General features: G+C 39.3%; 1 protein-coding gene across 1 annotated transcript in view; it reads right to left on the bottom strand.

Annotated features, from left to right (window-relative positions):
• PKD1L3 (polycystin 1 like 3, transient receptor potential channel interacting) overlaps window positions 1-19,294 on the bottom strand; it is a 37,890-nt gene extending 18,596 nt beyond the window's left edge. The window contains exons 1-19 of the mRNA XM_069868727.1: window positions 18,841-19,294; window positions 18,127-18,291; window positions 14,809-14,994; window positions 13,949-14,062; window positions 13,458-13,605; window positions 11,587-11,816; window positions 10,544-10,948; window positions 9,351-9,449; window positions 8,492-8,541; window positions 7,303-7,420; window positions 6,559-6,766; window positions 5,730-5,850; window positions 5,333-5,474; window positions 4,631-4,831; window positions 4,067-4,212; window positions 3,392-3,586; window positions 2,416-2,541; window positions 844-1,026; window positions 292-416 (exon numbers count right to left, since the gene is read on the bottom strand). Coding sequence (XP_069724828.1) covers window positions 292-416; window positions 844-1,026; window positions 2,416-2,541; window positions 3,392-3,586; window positions 4,067-4,212; window positions 4,631-4,831; window positions 5,333-5,474; window positions 5,730-5,850; window positions 6,559-6,766; window positions 7,303-7,420; window positions 8,492-8,541; window positions 9,351-9,449; window positions 10,544-10,948; window positions 11,587-11,816; window positions 13,458-13,605; window positions 13,949-14,062; window positions 14,809-14,994; window positions 18,127-18,291; window positions 18,841-19,294 — 3,416 coding nt within the window. The remainder of the gene's footprint in view (window positions 1-291; window positions 417-843; window positions 1,027-2,415; window positions 2,542-3,391; window positions 3,587-4,066; window positions 4,213-4,630; window positions 4,832-5,332; window positions 5,475-5,729; window positions 5,851-6,558; window positions 6,767-7,302; window positions 7,421-8,491; window positions 8,542-9,350; window positions 9,450-10,543; window positions 10,949-11,586; window positions 11,817-13,457; window positions 13,606-13,948; window positions 14,063-14,808; window positions 14,995-18,126; window positions 18,292-18,840) is intronic.
• Window positions 19,295-25,060: the final 5,766 nt, after the last annotated feature.

Genomic DNA, 25,060 nt, shown 5'->3' with positions numbered 1-25,060 from the left:
AAGTGTACTGATGTGGAAGACATGCCTGGTTTCTTTGAGAACGCACTCATGATTTGAATGCATAGTTAAATGTGGATGAAAACCTGGCTCTCGAGAAACAATTTAGGGGTGGTTATAGGGAATGGAGAATTCTCATCAGACTCCTCATGATTATATTTGCTTTTCTAAGCTGGTTACTATTTGACATAACATGTCATTATTGGCAACTTGGAAAACAAACCAAAACCCCTTATCTGGCCTGACATGAGTTTTCCACATAATTTCAAAGACGAAGATATTTGTCACTGTTACCTGTGTATATACAGTGAGGCAGAAGGAGTGGTGAGGACAGTTGGTTCATCGTCTGGTTCTTTCCCAAACAGAAGGGCACTCTGTAGATTTTCAACTGTATTCAGGAGTTGGTGTGCCGCTGAACTCTGTAAAAGAATTAGAGGTGGAAACTTGCAATAAAGCTCCTCAGAATCACCAAGTTGCACATTATTTGTCTTTTCTTCCTTTTAGCATCAAATGCTAATTTTCAGTGTCTTATAAAACTGGCAGACTTGATGATGTGTGCTTGTCATCCATTAGAGGTTGCACATGTACACCGATGCTGTGTTCTTCAGTGCTCTGTCCTGTTCTGTTTTAAATGTAATAAATCTAGAGGCTTCTGTCATCTTCCTTAGCAGACCATTCTGTCCAACAGGTCTAACTGGGGAGAAGCTTCCTTTGATATTCAAGTCCATCATGGTGTCACAATGAACCCTGCCCAACACCAGTTTTAAAATATGAATGGCGGTAGAACCCTTAAAATCCTTCAAAGCAAAAGTTCATACACTACAAACTGGACCAAAAGAAAATTACCTGTTCTGCCTCTGGCACTGAAGTGTTCGCACTTCTGATTTCTGCAGAAGCTTTAAGGACATTGCTCACTGCATTAAACAGATAGTTAGCTGCATCTCTTAATTTCTGGTCATCTCTGCTGTCCTCTGTGTTTACACTGAGCAAGGAAGCACTGACATCTTTTAGAGCATTGCTTGCTTCCACCTGCATGGGGAACAAAGGGAAAAGTTTATGTGTTGTTACTGCAAATGACAGAAGTGACACTTGTGTTGTTTACAGAATATTGCAACATAAATAATCTCATGGAAGTAGTTGTGGCTAACGCTGGTTTTACTATAATTATTTGTGCTGGAGTAATACCACAAACGCCAATAAAGATGGTATACTAGATGGTATACTAGCATTTAATATAGACCTGAAAGATGCAGCCTGCTTCTACAGATTTCATCTATAAAAAAGATTAATAGCATCAGAAGGAAGCTTGTCTGTCAAACACTGGGCAAGGATACAGTTTAGATAAAGGTAGTAAATTAGGTTATATTTTTGGGTGGTGTGTACAAAAAATATCATCATATTGTTCAGTCCTTGTGCATTTCAATCTCAATTTCCACAAACCCTATTGGATTGCCAGCAAGTAACACTTTTGGTCTTGTACTGTGCCAAAAGCCAAAGAAGAAAGAGTTTTACAATTTCTGTTTTGTGCCGGAATGCAGCCAGTGATTGCTTTGTGATTGTGAAAGCACTGGCCAAGTTTCAGGCTGGAGTGGTGAGGGAGCAAAGCAAATTCATTGCAAGCTTGAACATATCCACTCCCATAGTCTGCAAACAGTTAGCAGCCTTACTGTTGGGTGAGTGCTGAATCTGAGCCACGTTCTTGGCTTGCCAAAGCTAACCATGTACTGCTGAAATGCTCCCAAGCCATTATCTGGCTGCAACTGTGTAATACATCAGAAATCAGGACAGCTCTTTTTGTTGCTAATGTGTTTGGGAAACTTCCCCAGTGACAGTTTGTTCTGTCCTCCCGTGTGCTCACTCCTTATGCATAAAGAGCATCATCTACTAATAATGTCATGTTGCCAGATAAGATTCAAGAAATACTTTAGTGAGGGTAATCTGAATGTTTGTGCTCAGTTCCTCAGGGTGCTGTCATGTTCCTGCCTCCCTGACAGCCTACCGGCATTTTGTGGCACTGCACGGATCAGGGACCCGTGGATTTGGGCAATTCTAGATAAACCCTCCTGAGCAATTTTTCTTCAGGATTCTAGGAGTGCTTTACAAGGTAAAATATACATCCTAACATACCTCTGAGAAGACGTTACATTTTCCATCTTAAAGATGTGTCATAAAAAGTAACTGGCTAGACAGTCATAAACTGGATTGTGATGGTTGCTGAGACGTTGTCTGTGAGTCCAAATTCACTTGCTCTAAACAGCAAAATGTGTTCCCTTCTGGTCAAAATGCATATGCTGGTACAGTTGAAAAAATGGGTGAAGAACAGGTAACTGTAAGGCACCAAAACTCTTCCAAGATCAGTGGGATGCGGTAGAGTCTACACTACTCGTGTGAGGTGATATAAGATGAATTGCTTCTTACCTGTGCTGAGACAGACAGCTCCTCAGTCTTGTAAGTGATTTCTTTCAACAGTTCTGACATCGTAAGAACTGTCTGCATTGATGTGACATTAACAGCAGAGAGAGTTGTCAGCATCTGCCCTCGGAGCTTGGGATAAAAAAAGATAATTAGGCAAAAGAATAAGATGCTAATTAGGACTGTGCAAGTAGTGCTGTATGTTGACATGCAGGCTTCTTGTAAATTATGCTGTAGAGGAAGACTCCACAAGAAGGATCATTTGAACTGATATTAGGTGTAATGATAAGATGCCACTTGCCTTAGTAACTGTATACTCATCGATTTTATTTTATCTCACGACACAGAGAATTTATACACTTAGCATCAGTTAATAGCAAAGAGAGTTAATTGTGAAAATTTGTACTAGTGTATGTGAATTACTGTGTAAATGCCACTTTCAGAGAAAGCAGAGCCATTTATGATTGATGTTACTCAAATGATGAATCATAATTGAAGGATACATTGCATTTCTCTAGGTGTTTTCATCTTAGGCACTCAAAGCACTGCACAAATATAAGCTTATAACTGAAACATAAACTTGTAGCTGAAATGAGCAATGTAAAATTACCTGTCATCTAGTACTTTTGGGGAGAAATAGATAGGATATTTTTCCCACAGGAGAGGCTATTTTATTTATTCATATTTAAATTGTTTGAGGAAATTCAGATTGATTTTGAGTTTCAAAACACTGTCCAAATTAGTTTAAGTTAACGCAATAACTAATAAGAATTGTTTTACTGGTCGATGATAAAACAAATAATTTAGGTGGGCAAATGGTGAGAAATAACTGAAACCTGTGTGAAGCCAAATGCTAGAAACTTGAAACTTCCATTGATTTCAGGTGGTGACATATGAGATTTTTATTACTTAAGAGCCATCAAAGGATGTGAAGAATCCGTTATTTTGCATGGTACTGCAAGGAAGCAAGTGTCTGGCTGACCTCTTTTCGTGTGTCTGTCGGTAAAGATATATTAAAGCTTCCCCCTTGAGTATCCTGGTTAAGGACTGAGGTCACTGACTTATATAGCTGGAAAAGGCTCATGCTGTTGTTCGCATCTTTTAGGATGGTGTTTGCTTTCTTAGACACAAAAGCCTGCAGAGTCAGGTTACCATCAATCACGTCTGCGTGTCCAACCTAATGAAGAAATCAGATATACTCTTAACATTGCCAACACTGTTATAATTAGCTTTGAACAGCTTCCATGATCATCTTATTGACAGCCTAGCTAAAGTGGGACAGTAAAAAATGTGTTCCCAGTTTTTTTATATTTTATTTTGAGTGGCCTGATAAGGAGCACCTTACTGGGGCACTTGGGCAGAAGCAGGAGTTTTCATAGGGCCTACACAGAATAACTCCTGACTCACGAAGTACAGCGTATGCCACCCAGTGTCCAAATAGATCATCATTTGAACATCTGTGCTAGAAAAAGGGCAGTCAAAGATTCTTATGATTACCTTGAGTCCACAAAGAACAGTCTCTGTCAGATAGGAAAATGGTGATTATGGCACATAGAGAGGGAAGTAATACATATCAAATAGAAAGAAGTTCCAAAGGTCAATCACAGGTCAGGTATTAATTTGAGAGATCTTGAAATAAAGTAATTCTACTGTGTACCTTCACTGAAGCATGAGTTTGAACTGTATCACCAAAGTTGTTGTTAACAGTAATTGTCATATGTAAAATGAAATTATTTTCCTCTTCTCCAAGAGGAAGATAGACTTGAAAGAGTTCAGGATCTGGGCCACAGTGTAGGAGAGAATCTGAAATGGGAAAGAAGGGATCACTGACCAGACACCACATAGATACCTCCTATTCTTAAGAACAAGGTATTCTGGGCTTGCTCTGTGACTCATTTTCAGTCTCCTAGGGGAGCAGAGCTGGTTATGCCTTTACTTGTAGAATCATAGGTCATGTAATTGTTTGGGTTGGAAAAGACCTTCAAGATGATCAGGTCCAAGCTTTAACGTAGCACTGGCAGTCCACCACTAAACCGTGTCCCTAAACACCACGTCTACACATCTTTTAAGTACCTCCAGGGATGGTGACTCAACCACTTCCCTGGGCAGCCTGCTCCACAATCCTTTCCATGAAGAACTTTTTCCTTTTGTTAGCAGCAGTAACAGTGCTAGTTAGAAACACAGAGAAGCAGTTAGCCAAACAGTTCACCTTGGGACTTACTTGATTTCAGGTAGAAGCAGTATGTGAGCTGCCTGTTATGAGTGGATTGACATGAATCTGCCAAGCATGGAGTGCTGCAGGAGACTGTGAATGCGGTGAGCACTGATCCCTGCTTGGGAGATATGGAACAACTGGGGATCTCGGGTGGAGGCACGGTGCTGACAAGGCATGTTTTCTCACCGTAGCTACGCTGAGCCATTGCTAGGAGTGGAGGGAACAGAACGTCAGCACTCATAGTACTGCAGCAGCACTGATCTTCAGACATTAATCTTGGCTAATCTAGCAATGATGCTGTTTGTTCAGGCACCAGAAACATCAGGGTGGGCCTAATCAGAAATCAAATCCCACTAATAAATAAGCCATAGGAGGAAAAGTACTGTTAAAACCATGGTAGTGTTTGCATTATAAAGCAAAGCTGCATTATTTGATCAAGTATTTAACATAAACTCATTTCCAGTTGAGCTTTAACAAAGTTATTAGCAGCTTGGAGTAAGATAAATGAATCTGTCCTCCTGTGCAACCGCCCAGAACAAACTTAGCTCTTAATTAATTTAAGTAACCCGCATATAAAGTAACAGCTCTGAACTTGTGGACTAGTTCAACTTCCTATTTGTCAGTGAGGCTAATGTATCTAACATTAGTGTGATGTCAGGACAGCAGAGACTATCTCAAAGGAGTCTGAAAAACCCTGCTTGCCCCTACCTGTTACTTTAACATGAAAAGCTTCTCCCTGTGTCTGCAAGAAGGAGCTGTTCATTTTCAACAGGGATGTGTTGCTTTGAAGCAAAGTCAAAGAGTTCTGCTGGAAACCAGTCAGGCCACAGGCTAAAGGGAGGGGTGTAGACTGGAAAATCAGAGAAAAGAGAACATGACACTAGGAGCTCTTTGCTGTTATTTCTGTTGTGATTTGTCAGGAGCACAGTGGCAGTTTGGTGCCCTTCATGATAACCATTCCCGAACCACCCCCTTATCTCCGTCTTCACTATTATTTTCAAAGCATCCATTTGACACATTATCACTCTGAGGCCATGTAACTTTCCCTCAGGATGGTTGTCTATTTTTGCATGTGCAGTATTTCTGACGAACCTGATGCTCTCACCTTGCTTTGGAACGTGTTATCTAAATACCAGTTATAATGTATGTCCTGGGAGTCCTTCTGTCCAGAGACACTCAAAACAACTTCATCACTAGCATTCACTGGCTTGCAGTTCGCCTCGCACCTGTAAGGAAATAAGATGGTAGTTGTAGGTAGTAACTGTAAGAGATGTCACAGTCCTTGATGTTGATTGTTTTACTCTCATTTGATGAAAACCTGTAAAAGCCCTGCAATATGAGACAGGTGACATATGACTCACAAATAGTGAAATACTTGATCTTAAAGCAAGAAATTTAGGAAACTTCATCTCCATTTTCAACATGACTTAGGCCCAGAACCCACACAATATTTGCTTTGCAAAACTGATGCAGGTTCTCAAATTAAGCCTGCCTCTACATAAGCTCCTAAAAGGATTATATTAACAGATCTTTGAAATGCCACTGCTCTTTAATGAGGCACTAGGCTCTTGAAGAACAGATTCATTAAGACAGTGATGTGTACCTGGGCGTCTAGCACAAATTTCAGACGTATCTTATGGCATTTATTCCCGTTATTTCAATGAGATTTACATAAGGAAATCACCAACATTGAAAAAATATGGTGGGTTCAAAAACCTAAATGGGTTTGGGAAGAATTTTATTCAGTTTATAGAAGGATTATGTTCAGAAATGTGGACTGGAAAACATAGCAAGACCCATTTTATTTGTAATTCCTATGATGGTAGGGTATAAATTGATTTACAAGTATCTTATCACCTTATTATCATTATTATTGGTAAATAATTACACTATGTTTGTCTAATAATAATATAAACTAGGGTTTAAAACCAGACCTGATTTCCAGCTGCAGTTCTTGTTTTGCAGTCACATAGAGACATTGCTCATCCTGCCTCTCTTCATTGCTGTGGTTTCGGACTGTAACCCTGACAGTCACTGCTGACTTCGGAGGAGGAAGGCAGGAAGGTGGAATTTGCACCTCTGATTGGTTGGTTAGGATTATCTGTTGTTGCACACATTCATTCCACATAGGCCAGCAAGCTCCTGCACAAAGATTTCCTTTATAATTAGAGTACTCATAACAACCCATGTCTCTATAAAAGACTTTCCTGCCATAGTTTCAAAGAGCTTTATAAAGGAAATAAGTTTCTTGAACCCAGTTTTAAAGAGTGGGTAATCACAGTTCAGAGATAAATACAGGGACAAAATACAGATGTCCTGAATCTCAATCCAGTTTTCAGCCATAAATGTTTTTGCATCATCTTTGATGCTAATTATTGCTGGTTTATTGACATATACATATTTGCAAATTGCCTAACTAAATAAATTGCTTTGGATTAATTCTTGGCTATAAGTGTGAGGGCTTAAGGCAAGGCGATCGTGAAAAACTGAAACCTAGGAGTGGCCACCTTTGGGAAATGCCATGTTATGTATCATAATTTGGTGTTAAAATCAGGGTAAGGTAGAAGGACATTATTCATGTACAGTAAGTGGCAAACCTAAAGAGTAAACCATACTTGACAGTGAGTTTCTTACTCCTCAAATAGAAGCTGGTGGAAAAGTTCAGGAAATGCACATACCGCAGGACCAGAGAAAACTGGAATTATTGTTGTTATCTGGCCAGCCAAGCACAACAGTTGTGAAAGGATCCACATGGCGACTTGGTTTAATATATATTTTGCTTTTTCTTTTGTGATCCTAAATTGTAAGTAAATATATCTGTTAAGACAGGAGTGTGTATAAACAGACACATATCTTTCTTCTTTATAATGAAAAAGGTCTGAAAGTTTAGGCCCTAAGTCACTGTATATAGATCTTTAGTTTAAATAGTCTTTTCCTGATGAGTGGTAGTATGGAAGTAGAAGCTGTGGCAATAGAAGCAAATAGCAGAGAAATTGTGTGGCGAAATACTCCCAAATTCATAAGCAGCTTAGAAGCCCAGTTCCCATTTTCAAAACTAATTGCAGGTACTTAGGAAACTAATTCTCTAATTTTCCTCTTCTGGACCAAGATTTTAACCCTTGGACAATTATTTTTCTTCTAATGCATCTTTGAGTACATTCCTTTTTTATCTGAATTAGATACATTACAGCTATAGACAAAGAGAAAAAGAAGGTTGCTGAATTTGTCTTTCTGTGTAACAGGCTGTGAAACACTCAGTTTTGAATTACATTTATATTCCGCTGATGCAATATGTTCTCAGAGGCAATCTGTAAAGTATGATGCCTTCTTGTGAAGTGGCACGTCTCCTGCAGCAGACAACTGTCTGCTAGTGTTAGTTAAAAACTAGGCCTAGAATATTATCTCTGGCAATTTTGTTATCATTTGTTTCTCAGTTTGCCATAAACTGGAAATTTCTTCTTTGCAAACCAACTTAAACATTCCAAGAGAGAAACAGGAACGCCTAGAAACAATATAAAGACATGTTAAACTCTGCTTGAGGGAAAGTTCCTCAAAGAGAGTTTTCCATTAATCAAGTAGTTAATTTAAAAATTCATCTAAGTTCATTTCAACTTCCAAAACTGAATTGTTGGAAAAAGTTAATTTTCTCTAATCTTGTAGTTGTCACTAGCAGGTTGCTGCCTGTAAACACATTTGTCTCAGAGACTTTTGGTGTAGATTTTGTTAAGCCATGTGGGGCACAGAAAATCCAATCCATAATATAGTATGCTACAAATACTTATTTTTAATATCTGTGCAGCACTTTTACTGGTTAGAACAATTTGTAAGTATTTCAATTTTAAAGAAAAATCCTTAAATAATACGTACATTTGTCTTTTGGATATTTGTTTTGGAGACACCTCCTTTCTTAGTAGGATCTGTTGAATACAAAAAAAGAGCTGAATAATTTAGTGCTACCTGTAAAGCTTTCAGACATCCTCAGTGAATGTGACTTAAATACACAAGATTAGACTACCGAGAGCCTGAGAGGTGGGGCTCTAAGAATCAGACTCTAGAACTGTGGTAAACAGTCTAGTTACAGTGGGTAAAATGGTAACAATAAGCTAGTCACACACTATAAAGACGATCCTGATCCTCATCCTGATTCTTCAAACTTAATGGTGTAAAATAAAATAAATTCACAGAAAGTGATGAAAAGAAAAATTGCAGGAAAGAACGGGAATAGTCTCAGTAGAATCATAGAATCATAGAATAACCAGGTTGGAAGAGACCCACCGGATCATGAGTCCAACCATTCCTATCAAACACTAAACCATGCCCCTTAGCACCTCGTCCACCCGTGCCTTAAACACCTCCATTCATACTAAAGTCACTTTTTGTAAATGCAAGGATGAGCCATCTAGAAGCATTTACTGACAGCAGTTTATGAAACTGCTGTTATGCAAATATTCCCTGGCTTCAGAGCTATGTCCTGAGCCACAACCATCAGTAATTCCTAGGACAAGTAGCAAATGTGTGATGTGTAACGTATACAGAGTGGTAATTTATGGGTACTTCAAACCCAGGAAATCTGCCTCATCAGGAAAAGGCCTCCATAATAGTTTTCAGCACTGTCACTGGAAGGAAAGCAATTACTAGATGCAAACCATAAGCACTCCATGGAATGCTCTGATTGCAAAAAGACATTACGTGGTCAAAACCAGCACTGTCAGATTAGTGCAATTACCTTTTCCATAAGAACTGTTTGACAACACAGTGACGAACCCAAGATCCAGACTCATGTTTGAGAAGGCATTCATGGCCACCACTTTCACTAGGAAAGTGCCTAGAGAAGACAAACAACCAATTAAGAATAGCAGTGGGAACCGTCCATCACATTAGAAATATTAAATCCAATTAGTAAAGAAAATCCTATTCTTTTCTTTTAAGAGGGTGTTTTTTCCTGATGAGTTTCCACTGCTGAAAGGCTTCTCAAGAAAAGTTCCTCTCCTTTATTTCAGCTTCTTAATAACTCTGCTGCTTTGTCCTAGCGCTTGCATTACTGGTTTTTGTTGGGTGGCTATGATATTGCAACAGAGGAAACTAGAAGTGTGCTAGTTCTGGAGTCCAAACGAGTTTATGTGTCTTAAGAGAGGAGATGTCTGGTTTGACAATTTCTGCCTGAGAAGAAAGAGATGTTCACATGGGTTTAGGGAGACCCAATAAAACTTCTAGCATTGAATACTTTCAAAACGTAAAATGAAATCATAGTTAGCTTGAAGTGTTCCAGCTTGGGCATGGGATTTGAATAGTTCATAAGAGGAGGAAATGTTTTTGTCTTCTGCCACTGAATTAACTCTTAAGGACAATCTCCCTAATCCCACATTTTAAACTTTTAACTTTATTAAAAGTTGAAAGAAATAGTATTAAAAAGCTTTTCCATAAGTAGATCCAACAAAAGCTATGTGTTGGAGACCAATGCACAGAAAAGCTCCTCTTTTCTTTGTCATCTTTACTGAGAACTCCCCAGATTATTAATTACTGCAGTGTAAAAAGCAGAGAAGTGTAAACTTGAAAAGTTACGCATATAAACAAAAAAGAGGAAGACACTGTGATTCAATAAAATGCCTTCATTTGTACTTGAATCATATCATGTAATGAAAAAACAAACCCTAGTTGACTATGTCTTTTTTACTGCAAATATCATGTGAAGCTTTGCTTTCACTCTCCATGTGAGTATCTATTTGCAAGTTCAATTTCTTTTAGCTTACATACAAGCCAATAAGACTGTGCTATTTCTACTGTTATGCACACCAAGCTTGAGCAGTTAGAAAAGCTACTAAATTCAGCTGTATATTATTGTCCCCTCCCAGGGTGCTATGACTGTTTTTGTAAAATCAGCTGTGTCTTGGAAGTACAGAAGATGTCAGTATGCTGTACCTTCAGACTGCATGGGAATGATGTACATTCGAGGTTCCACATGGGGACCATCTTCTTTGTACGAGTGAGTTTCCTTAGATCCAGTCACTTCAAATATCAGCTTATCTGGGGCACCATGAGACACAGAGACATTTATTTCCAAATTCTTCCTCAGATGCAGACTGTGAGAACCTAGTGTAGCCCGAAGACCAGATATTGGCTCAATCAGGTGAACAGCAATGCTCTTGGAGATCTCTGATGCAGTTGTGTTGCTGGATGCTCGGATTTCCAGTTGATGTATCCCCGGGCCTAGCAGCTCTTGAGAGGCACTGTCAAGTGTCAGATTGTGAGGGACAATTCCTTCCTTTGCACTGGATTCAGTGAGTGTCGTGTTGTTTGCTAGTAGAACGTAGGTCACTCCATTGCCTGCAAAAAGACAGTTCAAAATTCCTCACAGGTTGCATATAACAGGCCAATCAATTCCAGCTGCTTTGTGCAGCATTCAGGCATTTATAAAGGAGTCATAAGAATGCTGCAGCAATACAGGCTTTTGTGCCCCTCTAGGCTCCCTATGGGAATCTACCATCACACGTATTTTCTGCTGGGAATGTCTGGGCAATCAAAAGAACTCAAACATACATCACTGAATTTTGTTTTTAAGGATATACGTGGATCTAGGAATTTAACATGAGCAAGTGTGACCAGGTCAGCATGGAATCCTCTTATCCTCAATCAGAGAAGCATTTCTGTGGATTCCTAACTTCAAATAGGGAAATAATCCTACTGGCTTCATGTGGATTCATGTGACTAAAGTTATGCCCGTGCTTTGTCAGCTTTGTGTAGAGGGAAAAAGTATTTATACTTATGTTTAAGGTGGTATAATAGCTCTGAGAAAGAATCCCTCCAATGGGGCTGAGAGCATTCAGTAGCGGGAATGCAACAATTAGAGGGAAAGCATTCACTAAAATGAAGTATTGTTTTGCATAATGAAAATCCTGCTTCTATGCCATGAGTAGCATAATATTTAGTTTTCCATTTAAATCATACAGAGTGATTACCCTCACCTGCATTGAGTTCAACTTGAATCCACAACAAGTCCCCATACAGTGTGCGGCAGCAAGAGCTGTTCCCAGATTCATACTGGCTATAGCACCCAGTGATGCTTAGTTGATCCATCTTATCTTGAACTGTCACCTGCTTCTGTGCCATCACATGCCATTCACTGGTAGAGCATTCCACAAAAACAGTGAACTCTCCAGGAGATGAATATCTGTATGTGACATTGCTGACCAGTCTAGAATAGAAAGAGAACAGCTGCTTGTTGTGGAAGATTGTCTTGAGAAGTCCTTAGCCTCACGTGGTAACAGTGGTCGCAATTCCCAAGTTTCATACTTGACTCAACTCTCCTGCAATGATTGTAATCTCTTGTTTATTTACATAGAATTTTTAGGGTTGAAGTTTGTTCCTTTGTTCCAGCCACAGTGTCATTAAGAATGTTTATCAAAAGTGGTTATTCTCAAAGTGTATCTACAAGGGTGGATACATTTTGTTGTGAAGTAGGTAGATCTGGTTTGTGACCTGTTGGCTCTGAGCTCAGACGTGTGACTATGCACATTAGAACATGCAACGGTGCCCTTAATTCTCTATATTTTATTCCTGGTTTACCGTCTCTTAGATACTGGAAGCTGAGGCTGCTCAGCATTTTGTCAGAGCACTCCCTTGTTCTTTTTTTTCATGTGCAGCTGCGTCTATACTTGCCCATGATAGGAAAAATGTCTCTTCCCTCCTGGGTCTGGTGCAACTCCACTCATGACAGCAATAGGAGATGGGTGGACGTGAAGAAGTTTGAGGCAGTTACTATTATTACTAACAAGCATAAGGAGATGGTGAAAAGAACCTAAGGATATGCTTCTTGAATAACATGGAAGGGAAACAATAAGTAATATTGCTGACACTGTTCTCCCTAAGCTCTATATTCTTATCACAGTGCCACCTAGCAAATGCAAACAAAGATCAGGACATATCATCCTTGATAATGCATCTTTCATTATCTGTTTTAATGAAGAAAAGGCTTTATTCTAACTGGACTTCAAAAAAAAAGTCAATGACAGGATCAGACCAGAAAAGGCAATTCCTGCGAGAGCAGGTGTCAAACTGGACACAGATAACAGATGATCAGGACTAAGAACCATTTAGTAGGTGAAGTAAAAGGGCTTCCCATAAAAAGTGAGCCTCTGCTTACAGCTAGCAAAAACATTTTACTTAAAGGCTCACTATCAAAGATTTTTTTTTTCAGATTCTTTACAGCTACAGGCCTGTGGTCATAGCTATGAAAGAATATTTACTGTTTCTAGGATGTTACTACTTTTTGGTCTTCATTCTTCTACTCCTGCTTTTCAAGTTGATTCAAGTAGGATTCCACTAGTATAAAAATACATTTCTGCAGCCTTTCTCTGTCATTCCTAGCACAAGATCAAGATCTGTTTTTTAAATCCAGCAGAAAAATGTTGATCTTTAAAAGATGTAATTTTTATGCAATTAAACGAAAAGAAAAAAGCCAGAATGCCACTGTCTTACTCTAAACATTATCAAAAAAACCCCTTTAAACTTAGAAAAATAATTCTTGCCTGTTTATTTGGCAATTACTGACATGTTTTCAGTAATTTTGTGTCTTAGGATCTGGAATAAATTTTTTTAGTCCTAATAGGATTCATGTGTCATAATATGCATAAGAAAGATTGTGTTTGGCTGTTTGACATAAAATTTTGTGTTCATTTCAAAACATGGTTTTGCAGAATCCAAGTGTCTTGTATATATGGTCTATTACTGATCTATTTAATTTTCAACATCTCATTTGAGACACTTGGAACATTCAATAAGATGCAAACTGTGAGATTTACTGGATGTCTGATGATACGTGAAGAACATATCTTACGTTAGAGGGTAGTAAGGATCAATAGTGTGTCCATCTCCAGTGCTAATGATGCAGGAAAGGTTGCCAGAGTACGGAGAGAGCAGCCAGTTCAAACTGACCGTGATATTTTCAAAGACATAGCAAGTTTCTGTTACAACCAGCTGCAGACCTGTAAAAAATAATAACAGAAGTCAATGCCACTGTTTTCTTATGAAATTCAAATACTTTTCATGTTTTGAGAGCAGAGCTTCTCCAGAACAGAGCTGTTACTACTGCTAGTCTGAATGCATTAGTGCTGTGGCAAGGAGCTGGTTCTTTTCCATACCTACTGGTCAAGATTCTTGTTGGGACATAATTTTGTTTGAGTTAGGACAGGGAAACTACATTTTTTTGTGCCTATTTGGCATTATCACCACTCTTCTAGGTTCTTCCCTGAGGATGATAACAGTGATTTTTAAGATAACGGTCACAGTGTTACAGCAAAGAGCAGAGCAGAGCGCCCTCCCACTTACCTTCCTTGCAGTGATACTGAATAGACAAATAGTTTCCTGAAGCTGGACAAGGAAAAACACCAAAGAAAGTGCCATCTGCTGCCACCTGGCAGGCTTGAAGCCCATGACACTGACCTGGAAAGAAAGACTGTTTTATATGAACTTGTGAGTTTTGTCTTTGTCATTACAGCTCAGATGAAAGGTGATTATAGAAACAAAAGTGGTAGAGGGAGCAGTATCATATCACTGATTTCTAGACAAACTTGCACATCACTTTGACTTTACTGTGTTCCTTTTTGCCTGCTATTTCTTAGCACCATTCTACTACATTGGAATAAAGTTGAATTAGAGAGGGAGGCTGGAAAAAGAAGTTCCTTGTTTTGTTTAATTTTGACTGGAAGCCCAAAGAATCACCATGGGCACAGGCCATAGTCGCTGTTTAGTCTGGCAAGCAGCAGAACCCTGCACTCCCAGCAGGCTGTGTATTCAACACAGGGCAGGCAGCAGCATATCCCTCCTGCCCTCATGTCCCCATGGATGCCAGCCTTTTCACTCTCCTGATTTGGAGTTACGTTTGTGCAGATGTGATCTTTTCCATCTCTCTCAAAACTAGTGTCTCCCATCGAGTTCATCAGGGCATTGCCGTGCCCACATATTTTCTTCACATGCTGAGATGAACTGGGTATGCCCCTTCTCTTTCTCTAAATGTTTGCTCTTTGCAAAGTTCCTCCTTTCCATCCAGCCTCTTGTGGGAACATCCTCCATGTGAGAAGTTCTCTGTGATTGCCTTTGTTTTAGGAATAATCCACTTACTCATTCACTAACTCCACTGAAATACAAGAGAAAATATTTTAGGGACTGAGAACAACATAAGATAGTACCTGCTATGTCATCTTTAACACTGATCCAGCTACAGTTTTCATTTGTATCATGCTGGAGACGAGTTTCCGATACACAGTAGTGAGGGGTTTTCCGTCCATAGAAGCTCTCTCCAATCTGAATAACTTGTCCTGATCCGCACTGTACAGTGGCATTGTGATTATCACAAGCAATGCTCTGGCCATATTCTAATAGGAGAAAAGAAATCAGATTTAACTTTATGAATCTCCGAGAAATTCTGCTACAATTCTCGTGCCTATCCTCGGGGATTTTTTGTTGCTTTTTTTCGCCTTTTCTCCTTTTTAAGCCAAACAACTAAGAAAAAGAAAAAAAAGAAGAAAATATTTTCCCCTTTTTTAAATCTGAAAGAGTAGATTTATGGGTTTTACTGCCTTAAACAAAAAGTTGAGAACATTCTTAATAAATAAAAATATTTTAATTTAAAAATAAATATATTTTTGAGAAAAACACTTCGCATTGCTTGACCTGCAATACTAGAAGGTTTAAAGATACTTCTTACTTCTGAAAGAGCCTTGTGGCAATGTGTGATTTGCAAGATATTTAGGTAATTGCTCTGGAAAGCAAGTGTGGGACCAGATCCCATTTCTGCTACAGAAACACCTTTGCTCCTCTGTGATATTTGATTGACTTCATTCAGCAAGACTGCACAAATAAGGCCGTATATCTAAATGAATACACCTCATCCTTTGATTAAGCCAGGACAGTTAGTTGTCTTTCAGAATTCTTAGTATCCTGTAATAATTGGGATACTTAATACCCTGAAGAGGAGGACACAAAGAAAGACTGCTCTCAAATGGGAGTGTTGCAAAAGATTGTTTTTGTTTCAGCTGTCCCAGGTTTAAATACTTTGTCCTCCAGGTGCTGTTTTGAGCATTTCCCTAAGTACTTTGGTTCACAGTGCCAATATGTGCACACTGCAGTAATTGTGTGCTATTGTTATTTAAAGGCTAAATCTAAGCCTGGCTGTAACTATAGCAACATGATCAGTTTACAGATTAGAGCTCTCTAAATAAGCTTGAAAAATAATTTGCTGATAAATTCTAACACGGACTATCATCTCATGCATTGTGTTGTTCTTTACTTTGCGTAGAGAGTTCCCATAGTATTTGCTCTGTCAGAAACTTTTACATGGAAAAATGTACAGCCCCTGGTTTGTGTTCATATGTACAAACCATGGTTCCATACATATAATTTTATTACAATGAATTGCTAACCTAGAGTGCCAAATGGTAGAATAGAAATAATAAGAACCAATAATAAATAAAGTTTTTAATTGCATTGAGAAACACAAATAATGGCAGAGTGGATGACCAAAGAAAGGGTGAAGGCAGGACACTGGCTGGTTGTCAAACGCGTAGTGTACCTGTCTCAAGATGATAAAGTAGGTAAGTTATCAGTTTCATTTGAAGTTTCAAACTCAGTTTTAATGTGAACCAAGCCTCACAGCAGTTGCTTGTGGAGGTGTTAGGTTATTAGGACCGTTTTGCAGAGAGACAAACTTAAGTACTCTCAGGTTATAGGAATATCCAAACTCTCAATTCCCAGGGAAACTAGTGGAAATGCTGCCTCTGTTTCTTTGAGATATTACATCTAACTCCTTGTATGCAAAGCTAGTAAAAGAGGAGTCTGTTATTGAAATGTGTATGTGTATTAATGGACATGGGCTGTAAATAGTGGGAATAAGGCTATAATTGCCTCAATCTGTTCTCAGTTTCCTGAGTAATGGAATAGTGGATGCAGTGTAGCATATTGTCATTCAATAATGCAAATACTCTTTCAATTTAATGGGCTTTAAGTCAGATCCTATGGTAACAGATGTTAGCTTTGCTAAAAACAGACAATTGTCTACTGTGATTGTAATGGAAAAATAGTTTTAGTCTGGTTTTGCAAGGAAAATAAGCTTAAGGAATTGTGCCGCCTGCCAATTTCCTCTCCCTCAATCACTTTTAATGTTAGTCATCTTCAGGCAAATTTGATGTATAGATATAAATCTCAAAACACCCTAAAATTTCATGAAAATCGATGGCTAGGTAGATGATAAAAAGTTATGTCAGTGCCTCTGTTAGGAGTAGGGATTATAACCCAATGTTTATCTGTTCCGGGATGTGGGATTCAACTGGTCAGCCCATACAGCTGGAACTCGGAGGCAGCAGTGTGGAAGAGGAAGGAGAAGGAGCTGAGGGAGGGAAAACTCTTTGCAGAGGAGGAACCTGCTGAGAATATGGGAGTGAACTGGGAGTGCTGAGGAGGAGGATAGGGAGAGATTGTGGCACAGAAAATCAGGATAGGAAACAAAACTCTATGTGGAACGGCTTGTTAATTATGTCAGAAGTAGTACCAGGGCAGTAGCAATTCTAGGGCTTGTGGTAACCTGTACTTGTATACTGGATTTGAAGACTTTTTTTTTTTTATATTAATGAGCTTACAGCCAGTCTCTCCTTCCAGTGTTTGTAACCTAAGTTCTCGCTGCAGTTTAAAATGCTTGCATTATGTGCAAAGTGTGAGGAACAAATTCCCCTCATATCTATATGTTGAGAGAGATGACATTGCCGGTATTCCTTTCCGGGACTGTTTGTTCCAAGTCACAATATAAGGGATACGATGTCTGTAGATTTTCTGTCTAAGCAGTTAAATACCACAAGGAAGTACAGGTTCCTGTCTGCTTCCTTCTCTTGAGGAAGCCCTTGAACTTCATGTGATTGAAGGGTCTGAGAAGAAACGAGAAGAACTTGCTCCTACCTTTGCTTACTCCAGGCTGCTAGGAATGGTGTCTCTGGAAGCCTGGCTGGATTTTTAATTCAGTTACAAATGGAAATTATTTTGGACCATATTTACATGACTAAGAGTATGTTTACAGGGCAACCATGCAGGTCCCACCTGGCTCAGGTCTTGTGGTATGGTGGGAGTTTATTCTTGCAACCATGCTATTATACGCTACTCAAACTGGCTGTAAACTAGGTAGCTTATAGCGCTGTAGGCATGGACTGCTACATGTTTATATTCGCTCTGAGATCCATTTCTATTTTACTAGCCTTCTGTTGAAAACCTGGAGCTAAATGGCTTGTTGCTGAGCACCTACATCTCCCACTGACTTCAGGGTTCTTTCTTTCTTTGGATCAGATCTTACATCAGTGCACTGGATAAAGAACACTTGCTGGCATTAAACCTTTTTTTGCTTATTTGCTTTTAAGAGGCTTTATAAAGTTATTGTGCAGCCACTTTGAAAGCAACAAGGCAATTTATGCACAGTTGTGGACATAGCATGCTCACTTCTCTGTTCCAGCTGTTGTGTATCTTACCAAACTCGCAAATGAAGTCAAACTCCTGGCTGCAATTTTCAGTCACACCCCACTGGTACTTGGCATTCTTCAGGATGTACCCACATGTGGATGAGAAGGAAGATGGCTGATCCTTATACCAGTTACTGTAGCTTATGTTGGAAGTGTCCAGCCAAATCATTGATCCTGTGAACACAGTAATCTTGTTCCAAATGTTTATTTTCTGCAGTAACACAATTACAGAGTCAAAGCCTGCAGAGCAGGACTGTAACCCTGCTCTTACTGAAGCAGAGGTGGTTTAGTCTGCATAGGGATTTTCAATTACATTTTATATTTAACCTGATATAATCACTGAAAGAGACACCACCACTTCCCCCTGTGCTCACAGCCTCAAGATCCCACCATTTCCCTTGCATGAGATCTTGCAGCACTTCCTAGCGTGATGAATTTGCTCAGCCTGCTCTACCACTAGAGAACTAACCCAGCTCATTTTTTTCACTGGGTCAGCAAGCTGATCAAATTCGCCATCACAAGATCTGATGGAAAGGGTGACAAATGCAACTGGGAGGTGAAGAAGGCAATTAAAACATCTTAATACAAATCTGAAGTTACAGCAACAAAAGACTGGCTTTTCAGGAGATGTCTACAGAGGGACTGCTTGCATTTGTTGTCGTGTTAAGTAAGCATCATGGGCTGACACAGTTTTAAAGAAGACATGATTTCAAAATCACCTACCGTCAGTAGTTTCATCCAGCAAGGAGTTTGAGATCATTCCAATCCACCATTCCTGATCCTCAGCAAGATGTTTTTGCAAGAACTCTTGAGTTTCCTCATTTTCGATAAAGACAAGATGCCCGCCTCCTCTCTCACACCAGCTCTGGGCGCTTGTGAAGGTATGATGGAGTCTAACAAGCTCATAACATGAATGGTTGAAAGACAGCTGGTACTTTGAGCATGGAGTTTCTTCATCAATGGCTGCCTCTTCCACAGCCAAACATACAGCGAAAGAAACTAGAAGTGTGATCCCAAGCCACATTCTCAGCTCAGTGCCCTGTGTGGCACTGATCTTGCTTATCATATCACACCTCTTTTTACTGCCTTTTTCAAAAGCTTGAGCTGTCATCCTTGTCATGTCAACAGCATTTCTCTTTCCTTTTTGCTGCTTGTGACAATAGCAGCAATAAAACATGGAACAGATTGCTTCTAATACATAATAGTGATTGCGTCAGAGGATACACACAACAAGTATTGATGCTAAGTCATTGCAACGGCCATTGTGGGGCCTATTATATAAATATCTCATTCCATGTGAAGTCAGTTTGAAGAGAAGACATTTGAGTATTGCTTTCCTCATGAGCAAAGGAGATAAAGTTGATATATGCTGCTATTGGACAAATGGGAAAGTGAGATAAAGCTCCTACATCAAAGGCAAGCTGGAGGTCTTTACAACAACAACAAAGAGATACAATAGTAAGAATGAAAGCGGAATGAGGAAAAAAAGACACACAAGGAATTATGAGGTCGGAAAACACACAGTGCTCCTCTTGATAGGTTTAATAGGTTTGGATTGTTTTATTTTTAATTATTATTTTATTTGAGGTCCTACTTTTGGATGCTAATGCAGTGTCTGTAATTGTTGTGTTGTATTCATCCTGTCCATCTGTTTACACATATGCAGGTTAATCTCAGCTGTCCTGAGTAAGCTTCATTTTGAAGTGTTGTATCTGTTTAGAATTCCATACTCAAAGTAAAATGCTCCCATCATCCCTTAAAAGCTAAGCTGCTTGACTATATAGAGCCTATGGTATTCATACCTGCCAGGAGGTAGAAGGCCAGAAGTTAAAACAGTGATTTAGAAAACATGAAAATATTACCTTAATCATCAGAACTACTTGGGAAGCTTATGTGCACACTCCAAAGGCTGATGGTGGATGTTGGGAAGCCAGACCAGCAACATTTAGGAGCTAAAATCACCAAATGGTGACATTTAGCTATTGTGATCCTCCTGGCATTAACTCCATTGAATCTGATGCAATTATTATTATTTTATACCGCCATAACCACCACTATGCAGGATGTCCTGTTACCCGCTACATTGGAAAATCAAGACTTATCTCAGCTTGGAGCAGATCCCACATTAATTTCTGGCTGATTAATAGGGAGGTCTGATGGAACAGCTGAGAAGTGACTGTTCAGGCTGGGTTTCCCAGCTCTGGGGAGGACAATCCACATTCTAATTTGCTGATGGATCTCGCCCAGTCAGTGCCCAGATAGCCATCCTCTTCCTGGAAGAGACCATAAAACTATGATTATCAGCTGCTTCTGTTGAGCACATCTGCAAATCAGGAGTCCCTTTTGAGGGGGGACTTGCATACAAAACTTCCACAGGCTTCAATTTGGGGACCTGCAACCCAATTGTTTTATATTCAAACTATTGCAAAGGTTGGAGATGAGGGCTCTGCTGTTTGCTTAGTTGGCCACTGTATCTTTTTGTGACATTTACTTCAGAGACTTTGTTTCCTCTTGGGGCAAGCTGGCTTGCCAGGCTTTGGAGAAGCTGACATCCAGCCCATTTTGTCCTCTGAGATGCGAGAAACAGCCTGTTTCTGAAAACATAGAAGTGTGATGAAGGAGACTGTACTTAAATGTACCTCGCTCAGTGATACACGCTGTACATTTCCAGCTGGTGCCGTTGACTCACATTTGTGATGAATGGATTCTGCAGCATCGTCCACTTCTCTCTCTGCAACAGGAAATTTGACTACGTGAACTTACTGCTAAAAATGCCAGAGTTGGGGGATCCACAGGCTGTCCTCCATGAATCTGCTCCAAAGCCATTGAAATTAATGTAAGTCTTGTCTGTGGCTTTGACAGACTTTGAAACAGGCCCTAAAAAGGAACAAATAATGTTTTTAAATCTACAAATAAACCTAAGCTCTCCAAGTGAGTCTGCTGCTGGCAATTTCTACAGGAGTGTGAATTTTTTTCCTAATCTACGGTTGCTATAAGTAACTCTTCAACTGCCTGCAGCAGATGGGGAATGGAAGAAAGACAGCTTCCCTCTTTTGCTGTTTGTTGACTTTGTATGTTTTAGTGCCTGTGAAGCAGTCTGTCAGTTTATTCTGTTTACCACAAGGAAGAGAAAACCATTTACAGCAAAGAAAATACAAATTAAAAAGCATCAAAGTTAGCAACTAAGGTCCTCAGGAAAGGAGAAAATTGCTGAAAGCTCTTTTCCCTCATAACTGAAAAGTGTCTTGATTTCAAATAAACAGCGCTCCTTGAATTTACCCTTTTGTAGGAAGCATGCTTTTTGCATTTTTCCTCAACGGAAAGACATTTTTAAAAATAGCCACAAGTCCACATGGAAACTTCACAGTACAATGGTTTATTAACTTGTTTTTTAATTTTTGCCCTTGTGTAGCTGGCTGCATTGGAATATTTTAAATATTTAAATATTTAATTTAGAAGTGACTTAAATAGTCACATATGCTAGTGAGGAAGAGACAAAATGGTGCGCCTGGCTGTGTAATCTCATCTTGCATGCTTCAACAAGGAGTCTTAGAATCATAGAATCACCAGGTTGGAGAAGACCCATCAGATCATCGAGTCCAACCATAGAAGTGCTTAATTAAGCCTCTGTCATTGTCTCAAAGGGGTGGCTGGCAATTACACTAAATTCTCCTCTGCTGGCTGCCCATGGGAGTCTAACTGACCCCTAACAAGCATTGCAAAGCCACTCTGGTATCTTCAGGGAGGTGTCAAGCATAATGACAGGTGTATGGATTTTGGATACACCAAAACCACTCAGTTGCTGTTTTCTGTCTGCTTTTTGCATAGATCTGAAGAACTGGGCAGACTCACAAAAGAAAAGACTGTACATAAACATTTTTTTTAAGGAACTAAGAGCCTTTCGCATGCAGTCAAGACTTGTTAATCCTTGTTAGGTTATAGCTGTCCGCCTGAAAGGCTGATGTAGCAACCACCCTTACAGCACATGTTATGTACCAGTGACTTAAACTAAAACATATTCACTGACTAAAATAAGGCTTGCAAAGCGATTGTGTTTTGCAAGCTTTGACTAGAAATTAGTGACAAAGCTTTCTCAATATTTTCACACCCTCACTCCAAGCGGCGATAGAACTATGAATAGCTCCTTTGTTTGTGAAGTCTCTTGTGCTTGTTGGAATAAGTCTTTCATTTTTCTCAGAAATGCTTTAGGGGGCCCTGCAGATCTCAGAGTCCTAACGTGCCCTTATGAGTTACACCAGATGGTGGCCATCAAGAGAAAGTTTCTTCAGAAAAGCATTGTGCTATATAAAACACCACAAAAAACGATGATAAAGTTTTTATTTCTGGTTTTCAAATGGATCCTTCAAGGTTTATTTATTTCTTTTATTGTTGTTGGAAGCAGAAGCTGTTGAGTGAAAGAAATCTGAAGCATATATTGTTTATGATGCTGAAAATGTTAATAGGTGTATAAAAACAGTGGCTTATGCTGAGTTTCTGTAAGGGAACTTTCTAGGCAGTGTTCGCCACTCTAAAAAATTGAACTCCTTAAAACCAGCTTATTTTTGGTAGTCCAATCTCAATGTACTCATAATCAGTATTTTTTTTAAATCAAAGCTTATATATGTCAATTATATACCATTTTGGAAAGTTTATATACCTAAATTCTTATGTAACAGGACATGAGCACAGACAATGCTTATGTGTCATAGGTAGGTGTGGTAGGCTTGCCTTTCATGCCCCAAATTAGGCACCAAGCACTGGACCACAATTTTTGGAAAATACAAGCCTAAATTCTTGTTCAGCATAATCAATAGCTCTATAGCTCAGGGCACCTTGAACAAAACTGTAAATTTCTCCATGAGCAACCACTGCTATTATGAGAACACATAATTCACAAGACTCTTCTATTTCTGAACTTTTGTGTCCCAGACCTGAGACAAATTTGTTCCAGAGTTTCACTGGGTTATTGGAGAGCTTGGTGTATAGACAAGGAGGAGAGGTATGGTGCCACCACTGACTTCAGGGTCATCTTTGTTTGTATCCTAGAGCAGATCACAACTGTTATATGACAGCCTAAGAACATCCAGTAATTCAAAAGGCTGTGAAAGTACAGCAGGATAGCTTGACAATCCTTAATAGAGGCCAGAAAATACTGGATATGCAGAGATAAGGAAGTGAAGAGCTGTCAGTGGGAAGGAATCACACCCCCATTCATTCTGGCTGTTGTTCATTTACCTTGAGGAAGAGCAAGTAAATTTACTCTCTATAGAAGGATATTACTATCTTTACATTCCTGAATATTACTGAATATAATGTATAGGTTTTATCAGGAATAGAAATATATCTCTGTTCTATTATTTGAATAACCATGTACATGGGAAATTGATTTCTATTACTCTGGCTTTGAGGTGGACAAAAGATGATTTTCAGGTATCATTAACTTCAGATAAAATCATGAGTGGTCCATTTTAGTGTGTCAAGTGCACTTGCACAGTGTGAAGAATTGCCTCTAAAACATCTCTTTCATTAATCCCCAAACAGGTAGGAAGTACTGAGTGCTGAGCACACTGTCCAAAAAGGGATGGAGAAAAGCCCCTAGATACACCTTCAGCTTCCATCTCCCCAGCTGGCTTTAGAAAAGCACATCTGCCAATTATTTTAAGAAGGCAGGTCACAATCATGCTTCCTTCCTTGCTGCTCTCCTGGGCTGCTTGTCCTGATAGTGAGACCCAGTTGTTTGCTGACTCACAAGGGTTTGTTTTTATTGTTGCTCTACTAATTTTCCATGTGGCAATACAGTGAACTTAGCAGTGAGCCTTGCCGAGTTGCAGTTTTGATGTTATCTTGTTTAAAAAAACAACGGAAAACAATTCTTATCTTTAAAGGGTGCAATAATTAAATTAGACATTCATGCCTGGCATGATGGGGTCAGATAAAGATAAGTAGGTCTACGTTCAGGATTTGCTGAGTTGGACATGATTTCTGTTTATAGGATGTGTATGGTTACCTTCGGGCACAAGCATCACCTGGATAATCCCCTGAGGATCTTCTCCTACGAGTTGTCCCTTCAGAAGCACCTAGTATTGTCTTTGAGCTTGTAGCTTGACTTTCCTCTCCTGTCATACAATTGATACCTCAATAGCTCCCTGTTTCCTGGCTATTTCATATGTTTTATTGCATTCCACAGCAGAACTTCAATTACTGAGAAGAAGAGGATAAGTGTGCCGCGTAAGAACATTAATCGAGCTAGGGTTATCGATGGCTAAGGTTAGCCTCAAATTCATATAGAAGGCAGCAGAACTATCTGAAACATCTGCTGACACCTTGTGTTTTTATAATCATGACTGGCTAAGTGGCCCGATTTAGATATGCCATTACCTTAATATCTTAATAAGAGAACTGTTGTAAGGATTAAAGGTACCCTGTCTGAGTAAAACATTAACTGATAGATACAAATGGACTGAACTTTTAGAGAGGCAAAAATTTGCTTGGGTCTAGATCTACAGCCATCCCAACTCCTCTGGTGTCTCAGCGGTCACTCTAGATTTCTATAAGCATAAGACTGGCCAGATTTCTAAGGCAGTCCAACTTCTTGTTTGTTTTATTCTATTTTGTTACACATTTTTCTTCTGCTTGTTTTGAACTCTTTCTGAACTTGCACAACATGAAAACAGAAAGCAAAAAGCTGAGTTACAAGTTGTTTTCATTAACAATGTCTCTCATCAGTAGATCCAACATCTTACAGAAGAGATAACCTTCACAGTCTCCATAATGAGAAGATGGAAGGTATGGCAGCTTCTTTATAGTTTCTTTTTTATGTTATCCCAAACAAGTACAGTAGGCTAAAACGGTAGCAGCATTCACTGTAAATATCTGTAACACCATTTCTACACTTTCAGTCATGGAAGTGAATGCCAACCTTCAAGTTGTCATTCTGCCCACT

Source organism: Phaenicophaeus curvirostris, chromosome 14 (genome assembly GCF_032191515.1).
Source record: "Phaenicophaeus curvirostris isolate KB17595 chromosome 14, BPBGC_Pcur_1.0, whole genome shotgun sequence".
Taxonomy (NCBI): domain Eukaryota; kingdom Metazoa; phylum Chordata; class Aves; order Cuculiformes; family Cuculidae; genus Phaenicophaeus; species Phaenicophaeus curvirostris.
Note: the sequence above shows the minus strand (reverse complement) of the source record. Positions and strands in the feature narration are given on the sequence as shown.